The sequence below is a fragment of the Physella acuta genome, unplaced genomic scaffold, assembly GCF_028476545.2.
Source record: "Physella acuta isolate Inbredline_101_S28 unplaced genomic scaffold, ASM2847654v3 ptg001016l, whole genome shotgun sequence".
Lineage (NCBI taxonomy): Eukaryota > Metazoa > Mollusca > Gastropoda > Physidae > Physella > Physella acuta.
Genome location: NW_026732533.1, coordinates 295,255 through 304,715, shown reverse-complemented (window position 1 = coordinate 304,715; position 9,461 = coordinate 295,255). Strand labels below are relative to the sequence as shown.

The window sequence follows — 9,461 nt, the reverse complement described above, 5'->3', positions numbered from 1 at the left end:
ACTATGATGGTGACACCACTAGACTAAAATATGACGGTGACACCACTAAACTAAGACTATGACGGTGACACCACTAAACTAAGACTATGATGGTGACACCACTAGACTAAGACTATGATGGTGACACCACTAGACTAAAATATGACGGTGACACCACTAAACTAAGACTATGACGGCGACACCACTAAACTAAGAATATGATGGTGACACCATTAGACTAAGAACATGACGGTGACACCACTAGATTAAGACTATGATAATGACACCACTAGACTAAGACTATGATGGTGACACCACTAGACTAAGGTTATGATGGTGACACCACTAGACTAAGACTATGATGGTGACACTCATCTGTTATATCCCACATCCAAAAGCCTATTCGGTAAAATGTCTTAGATAAGCGCTTTTATTAACCGAAAGTTTTGTAACTATTTAGGATTTATTAGTAAGTATATACCTACAAAACGGGGTTCAAAACTGCCACATGTGACCCTAATGATTGGAGTTTGCAAGGTCTATCAGTAATTAAAGTAGTAAATGTGACCCTAATGATTGGAGTTTGCATGGTCTGTCATTAATTAAAGTAGTAAATGTGACGCTAACTATCGGAGTTTGTATGGTCTGTCAGTAGTTAAAATATTTAAACAAGTAATTAAAAAAATAGTGACAATTTTAGCGCAATTTCCTTGTGTTATCTAAAAATAGCTCTGTCGTAGCGTAAATCAAGAGCAGGCTTATTAAAACCATTTGTTGGTATTTAAAAGGTTTTTATAATTTTTTTTTCAGTATTTTACATGTTTTATTTACAATAGAGTAACATGACTAAAAACCATTGCGCGCCTAGCTACCGAACGTGACGTCGCAGCCATTGAACGTGATGGCGCAGCTATTGAACGTGATGACGCGTGTGGTGTGGTTGCATAAAATGCCTACTAATTCGGTCCAAATTTTAATTAATTAAAATTTTTTTTTGTGACCGAACGAAAGGATATTTTTGAAAACTTTCTTCGGCAATATTGTTCTAAATTATGGCAGGAATCGATTGGTACATGTTTCAAGTCGCTAAGTGGTCTGGTTGTCGAGATATGGGCCAAAAACTGCTTTTTTTCGAGGTTTTTTGGCTTTTCCGGGAAATCCATGAAAGAAACCCGGAATTTTTATAGCCTATGTTCATCCTTGTAATTTGCTTAACATAATTGCTTTTGGAACTAGTCATCGATATTGCTTCGTTGAGGAGGAGATACGACTTAAAGCTGCGGACACACATCCATCCATCCATCCATCCATCCATCCATTCATTCATACATTCATACATCCAGAAATGACGGGTTAATAAACGCAATTCTCCAGAATGGAAATTGCGCTAAAAATGGTTTCTTTCTAACATTTTGGAGTTAAAGATATATTAAGCTGATTAGAAATTCAGTCCGTAGTTGGATGTAGGGATCTTTACAAATCTAGAATGGAACTTTCTGGCTAAATTTCTCTTCTTTATCTTGTTAAATGAACAGTGAGAACTTGTAAATACCGGAGAGAAACACTTGTTTTATAAAACTGACTGTCTATGAGCTCAATAAAAGGAATGGCTAAAATATATCCAACATTCTCTTAATGTTTCGATGACTAGAGAACCGTTTTCATATTTCTAAATTGACCTTTATTATAAAAACAACACTCAGCTGAGCTAATTTTGAAGCTCCACTAGACTAAGACCTAGTTGTAACGGTTCTCAAGTTATCGTGTTCACAGACACAAATACACACACACATCACGCACACACACAGAGATACACACATACACACAGACATACGGACACAATTGCAAAACTATGCTATTCCGACTCAGTGAGGTGTAAAACGTCGAGATTTGTAAAAATGTCAATTTTCGTTTGCACGGTTAAAAAACTTCCTCTTCGTATACGAGAAAGTAAAAAGCTTGATGAGAATTTTGCTGTACATTTTCACTAGTAACAACATGGCGTCACCACAGTTTCAGTTCCCCAATGCCTTCATCCATGTCACAGTTGTTAGTTGAACGTGACTTCAATGACTACCGTACACAAATCTGATTCAGCGTGAAAGGCATCCACTGGCCTAACAACATCTTCAATGATAGAATACTAGGAAAGATGGAGGCAGTTCCCGAAATATTTGAAGAAAAGATGATGCGCTGGATGGGGGACGTACTAAGAACTAATCCAGATGATAACAAAGGATTGGTGCTAAACTGGATGCCTCAAGGAGAATGAAAGCAAGGAAGGCAGTGGTAGACGTGGAGGCGCACGGCGGGGCAGCAGCTGGCAGATGCAGGACTGTCCTGGGGAACTGCAAGGAAAATTACCGGAGATTGACATAAGTGGAGGGAGCTTTCTATGGTGGCGCTAATTCGCGGCACAGATATATAGATAATAGATGTCGCGGCACAGATATATAGATAATAGATTCTCTGTTTCACACAGACTATACTTGCACAAGCGTTTGCGCGTTTGCACCATATTGCACGTTCAAATTTAGATTCAGTTAGTTTATGATAACAAGATGCAGCGGTAGTTCTGCTTAGATTTGCTTAGATCTAATCTAGATCTACATTTGTTGAACAGAATAAAATAATTAGCAGTTTAATTTTCGATCGATAATAGTTATGTAGGGTAGGTCTAATTAAATGTTAGGGATGTAGTCGTCAAATATCCCTTATTGCTGTAGGTCTAATTAAATGTTAGGGATATAGTCACCATGGTGTAGATCTAGGTCTAATTAATTTAATTGTTAGGGATATAGATCTAGATCTAGATCTAGTCACAATATATCCCTTATTGGTGTAGGTCTAATTAAATGTTAGGGATATAGTCGTCATATATCTCTTATTTGTTTGTGGGTCTCTACATTGAAATCTTTTCTAGATCTAGATTTTCGATTACTAAATTTATTTTTAAAAAATATTTCATTAAAAAGTTTTACATGCAAAGTTTTGAGAACAAATGATTTTGATGTGGGGTTTTCAGAAGATTGATCAAAATTGTTGAACATTTACGTAAACAATTAAAAAGTGCATTTAGAGATCTATATTCCTTTAATTTGATACTAATTTTAATTATCATAAAAAAGATTTTTGAAAAACAAACGCGTTTGTTTTTAAATGGTTACGATGCTATGACTGATACGGTGGGTTAGTTTTTAAGTAGTGTAGTTGCGACGCGATTGACCGTTCAGCATAAATTTGTCGTCTGCTTGAGTTCTTCCAATGCAAATTGATAACTTTCAAAATAGGCGGGCTGAGTTCGCTGTCGTCTCAATTTGTATTTCAATGAATTTCTTTTTACCCTGATGCTTTTTTAAAATTAATGAAATTAGAAACCTTACCTAAAGGTAATGGCCATACCATGACCTTACTTACCTTACCTTACCTTACCGTACCGTACCTTACCTTACCTTACCTTACCTTACCTTACCTTACCTTACCTTACCTTACCTTACCTTACCTTACCTTACCTTACCTTACCTTACCTTTACCTTTACCTTTACCTCTACCTCTACCTCTACCTCTACCTTTACCTTTACCTTTACCTTTACCTTTACCTTTACCTTTACCTTTACCTTTACCTTTACCTTTACCTTTACCTTTACCTTTACCTTTACCTTTACCTTTACCTTTACCTTTACCTTTACCTTTACCTTTACCTTTACCTTTACCTTTACCTTTACCTTTACCTTTACCTTTACCTTTACCTTTACCTTTACCTTTACCTTTACCTTTACCTTTACCTTTACCTTTATCTTTATCTTTACCTTTACCTTTACCTTTACCTTTACCTTATTATGATGCTTAAGTCTAGATCCTCTACAGATACGTTTATCTTACGTCAAAAATAACCCAGCCAACCTAAATAAAATTAACTAACAGACGTATCGTTAAAATAATAACCGACATAATACCTAGAGAAAGTTTACCTTCATAATGTATTAAACTTATGAATGGGGAACATGGGCTTATTTTTCAAGGCAGCTATGGGTGTTTTATAAATTAATAAACAAAGTATTTGTTCTAACTTTTATAATTATTTTATGATCTCTTTAGACAAACATAGATACAAACTTGTAAACAAAGCAGAGTTTTGTGTTGAATATAAATACTTTTTCTTTTCTTGTTCTTTTGTTTCATTCAGAATTGGTTGTTGGTAAACTTGTTATTACAGCAAGGTGATAAAATACTCGACTGAGGCACATTGAAGGACGCAGTTCTTGTGTATTGGTGATCAAGAAGTTCAGAAACATGTTTATAATCTACACGTCGTGAGTGTAAATAGAGATGAAAGAACTTTTGGTAAACTTACTTGTATTAACTAAACATTATATTGTATATGGATGATTTAGTTAAAGAAAAATAAAGCTGAAACCTGAAGTCTAAAATGGTGTAATCTATAAATTCACGCATCATTTTGACAATTTTTACCTCCCCCCCCCCCACCCTCCTCCACCTTCCACCCCCATTCCCAGCTCCTCTCCGTTACACTTCGACACAGAAAGCCAGACCCACCACCCCATAAAATAATATCACATCTCAGCCAACAACAGCCCTCAAAACTGCTGTTTCATTCTTATTAAAACAGTGATTGTTTTCTAGATATCTTGGCTGACCTCGATCAACATAAAGTGCTGTAATCAATTTTTTATTACAATTCATTAAAACAGTTTTTGAAACACGAAATAACGTCAAAACTTCGTTTCCTAACATTATGTTTTTATAACTCAACCCCCACTCCCCCTCATCACACATCGTCACACAATTATGGAACCCATCTCCCCTCTACGAGTGTGACTCCATTTATGGACGACCCTTAATTCCAGATAAAAATATAATCTTGTCTGAACTTTGTTCTTGTCGTTGTCAAACATTTAATACATGTCCATTTTACGTGCAAGATGTGTTTAAATATTTGTGTAATAATGTGACATTATATTTGCCCCCTAAACTGGTTGATTTTCTGTACAAGATGTGTTTAAATATTTGTGTAGTGATGTGACATTTATTTGGTGTACAAGTTGTGTCGATGTGACCTTTCATTAATCCTTTGCAGCTCCTCGTACTACTTTGTGCTGACTACACCTGGGTTACATCTCAAGCAGAACTTTGTTCTGTAAGTCCTAGTATCAGATTTCCGTTAGATCTACTCAAGAAACATTATGAATATAATTACCCCCGCATACCTCTAGAAAAAAACTTACCAATGTTAAACCAAGGGGAATGTGGCGTGTCTAAAAACGACCAATCCAAGCAGATTATCAATGGAAAAGATGCTCCAGCTAACGCCTGGCCGTGGCAAGTCTGGGTGGTAGGTGCTGCAGGTATGTGTGGAGGTTCTATCATTCACCGTCAGTGGATTGTGACGGCTGGTCACTGTTTCGAAGGCGAAAATGTTGTTAAAGTCTATCACGGAAACAACATTAAGCGCAATGGTAATATTACAATGACAGACCGACAAATTCTGGTCGAACGAAATGATGATGCTACTGCCATAGACATGGCCCTTTTCAGACTGACTTCACCACTGTCGTTTTCCGACTCTGTTCAACCGATTTGTTTGCCGGAGGGAAACGTTTGGGACGCCTCACCATGTTTCCTCACAGGGTGGGGGATGATGTCTGGGGGAGGATATCCTGACATTCTCCAACAAATTCGAGTCAAAATTTTGAATCAATCTGTCTGCAAGGCCTTCCAGGGAGTTATTGGGGGAATAGAGCAAGTCAACAATTATTTCTGTACTGAGGCCGTGGACACGCCAAATGGAGAATATAGAGGAGCATCCTATGGAGACTCAGGTGGGCCCGTGAGTTGCCTGAAGAACGGCCGCTACTACTTGGTTGGAGTTAAGGCCTTTGCGATTGATTTAGATGGAACTTTTATGAATTTTGAATCGACTGTGTCTAGAAATGTTGACATAATTAACGGGTTGATTCGTAAGTACTCGTAGGTACATTTTATGTACTTGATGTTTGTAACGGGACTATTGACGTACTGGTTCAAATTTATCCCAAGTAAACTCCGTGTGGGAAATGCGTCAATCACTTGTATATGCATTTTTTAAAGTTTTAATTCGTCGTTAAGGTTATTAATTTATATAGTCTAAGTTATAGGCTAAGTTCTTGACAGTGAAGGTGAAACTATTCGATTAAAATGAACTAAGGGGGAAGGCTCCGGTAAAAAAAAAACTTTTTTAATACTCGTTAGAAGACAGTTATTTCTTTATAGTTTTATTAAGATATATCCGCATATGCATTTCCACTTAAAAAAATTGGTGGAAAAATCTTGGTAACTATGACAACGGCGGCCATCTTGGAAAATGGGAGATACAGAATGGCTGAGGGGAGAAGTGGAACATCTTGTCTGATTTCTCACTAAAGCTAGTTTGTGATATAGCTGTTTTTTGTCTTGTTTCAATTTTCTTTGTAATTAGCACACACAATACAAAATTCAATAAATAATAAAATGATTAAAGAAATAATGCATTGTCATACTTCTTGTGTATATGTATATGTGTGTGTGTGTGTTTGTGTAGGCCTATGTATGTATTGCCGAATTGGAGGGGGGGGGTAGTTCCAAAAAATTGTTTCTCCCCAGACCTGCCTTGTAAACATGCTAAAACAACGAAAACATAACATTTCATGTAACATAAAAAATTAAAATAACATTTTCCGCAAATTTTTATTTTAATTGTAAAAGGAGTAGGGTCGAGGGGGGGGGGGGGGGTGCCACCAATAAATGTGCCTATTTTTAAGGCAATGTTGTTTAGTGGTTCTCATTTGTCAGAATATTCACATTTACATTTGTTCACTCAAGAGATAACGTTATAATTAAAGGAATAAAGTTATATAAAACTTTAACGTTTTAAAAAAAACCAAGTTAATAAAAAGTCTAGTGACAATTTAAGCGCAATTTCCTTATGTTATCCATAACAATTTTAAATCGAGATAAATCATATATTCAGCAACGGTGCCCAAATATTAAAACGTTTATATCAGTTTTTGACTATGATTAAAACCCGCCCTCTTGTTTGTAAACATTAGCACGTGGAAAAAAACGAGCGACGCGTAGCTCGCCTCTCTCTCTCTCTCTTGCCGCGCGCACAGAGTTTCTTCCAGGCATCTCTTCGGGGGGGGGGGGGGGGGGCTAAGCCCCCCCCCCCCGAAATTTTTTTACCGCCCCCCCGAACGAAATGAAATTTATATAATTTATATAGATAATATATACTTTTAACAGTGTCCGCCCCCCCCCGAAGAAAGTTTACCGCCCCCCCCCCCCCGAAGATTTCAAGTGCCCCCCCGGAGAAAAAAGACTGGAAGAAACACTGCGCGCGCAGTGACGCGAACGATCCCACTTCGCGACAGGCTAGCCTCCCGTATCAGTCGAAAAAAAACCTACACGATGCTCAGTTTAAATTAAAACTAGGCCTACCAGATGCTCAGTTTAAAATATATTAAAAAATTTTTTGTGACCAAACGAAAGGATATTTTTGAAAACTTTCTTCGGCAATATTGGTTTAAATTATGACAGGAACCGATTGGTAAATGTTTCAAGTCGCTAAGTGGTCTGGTTGCCGAGATATGGAGCAAAAACTGCATTCGTTTGAGGTTTTTTTTGGCTTTTCCGGGAAATCCAGGAAGGAATTCCGGGAATTTTTTTGGCCCACAATCATCCTTGGAACTTGCTTAACATATTTGCTTTTGGAACTAGTCCTCGATATTGCTTCGTTGAGGAGGAGATACCACTTAAAGCTGCGGACACACATCCATCCATCCATCAAGAAATGACGAGTTAATAATCGCAATTGTCCGTATGGAAATTGCGCTAAAAATTGTAGTAAAGTAGTAAAGTTCCCTTTCAAACCTGACGGTTTATGGGGCAAGTGAAGTAGAGTTCACTTGTTTCTGTGACCTCGGCATATGAAGAGATAGTGTGGTCAGCACAATGCCCCACCGACTTTACTATCCCTAACGTGAGTTAGGTACCCATCAGAGTTGAGGGACTCAGGGACGTTCTACTGACTTGAACCCGGATTCGAACTCGAGACACACGGGTTAGTAGTCCAGCTCTCTACCGCTAGACCACATGTAATTTGTCCCTCACATAGTGATGTGTCTTGCGTGATCATGTCATTTGTTTTTTATTTGTGTTTATTATAAAATCACCGAGTTGAGCTAATTTTGAAGCTCCACTAGACTAAGACTATGATGGTAACACCACTAAACTAAGACTATGACGGTGACACCACTAAACTAAGACTATGATGGTGACACCACTAGACTAAGACTATGATGGTGACACTCGTCTGTTATATCCCACATCCAAAAGCCTATTCGTTAAAATGTCTTAGATAAGCGCTTTTATTAACCGAAAGTTTTGTAACTATTTAGGATTTATTAGTAAGTATATACCTACACAACGGGGTTCAAACTGTCATTTATTAAACTAGCAGAGTGACCCTATTGATGGTCTGTCAGTAGTTCAATTATTAAAAAATCAAATTTTCTTCCTACATCTTGGAGTTAAAGATCTGTCAAGATGATTAGAAATTCAGTCCGTAGTTGAATGTAGGGATCTTTACAAATATAGAATGGAACTTTCTGGCTAAATTTCTCTCCTTCATCTTGTTATATAAACAGTGAGAACTGGTAAATACCGGAGAGAAACACTTATTTTATAAAACTGACTGTCCATGAGCTCAATAAAAGGAATGGCTAAAATATATCCAACATTCTCTTAATGTTTCGATTGCTAGAGAACCGTTTTCATATCTTTAAATTGACAAGAATAGAAAACTGTTTGAGGACGCCTGAGACCGCTTTTGAAATTATTCTGAAAGCTCATAAAGCAGGTTATTAAAACGTTGAACGGCACCTAGCAGAGCAGCCTCGTTGTGACGCTCTGGCCTGCAGTTTACAGCCAATCAGCGCCGGTGTTGCAGAAACAGGTAGAATCTCGGACTACAGGTAGAGCTACCTGGGGTACGAGCAACAGTTGCCCGTAGGGTTGCGGGACTCAAGGGAGTACAAAATAATTGGACACATCGAATCATGTAGCTCAATTTGCATATTACAATAAAGTATTCGCGTACACACAAGTTACTTTACAGAAAAGTTAGAGGTAAGCTTTTGCTAGAAATTTGCTTGGGTTAATCAGTGAATATATTGCGCTTATAAATTTAATTTAATCAAGCGCCTATGATGGTTTCAGGCCGCAGTTATTTGTTTTTGCTGTGATTTATTGTTTGTGGATTTATTTGGAGGAGGGTGGAGGGAGTGGAAACGGGATAAACCATCTCCGATTTGTTAGTCCAGTTTAAATTACCTGAAAGAGTGTATCACTGTAAAATTGCAAGTGATTAAGTGAAACTTTAACATTCACAGTTGTGTGGTTGTTTGATATATAAAGTGGGGTGTTCATTGAAACTCACAGTTGTGTGA

The 9,461-nt window shown here is 37.5% G+C and overlaps 1 protein-coding gene across 2 annotated transcripts; it reads left to right on the top strand.

Moving 5' to 3' along the window:
- Positions 1-2,539: 2,539 nt before the first annotated feature.
- LOC131954618 (elastase-1-like) lies at positions 2,540-6,133 on the top strand. Of its 2 annotated transcripts, none has more exons than XM_059318396.1 (3): positions 2,540-2,650; positions 4,196-4,323; positions 5,078-6,133. In XM_059318396.1, the coding sequence occupies exons 2-3, from the start codon at positions 4,309-4,311 to the stop codon at positions 5,969-5,971; spliced, it is 909 nt and encodes a 302-aa protein (XP_059174379.1). In that variant the 5' UTR covers positions 2,540-2,650; positions 4,196-4,308; the 3' UTR covers positions 5,972-6,133. The 2 variants fall into 2 exon arrangements, with proteins under 2 accessions (XP_059174379.1, XP_059174378.1); XM_059318395.1 differs by having other exon boundaries at positions 4,166-4,323.
- Positions 6,134-9,461: the final 3,328 nt, after the last annotated feature.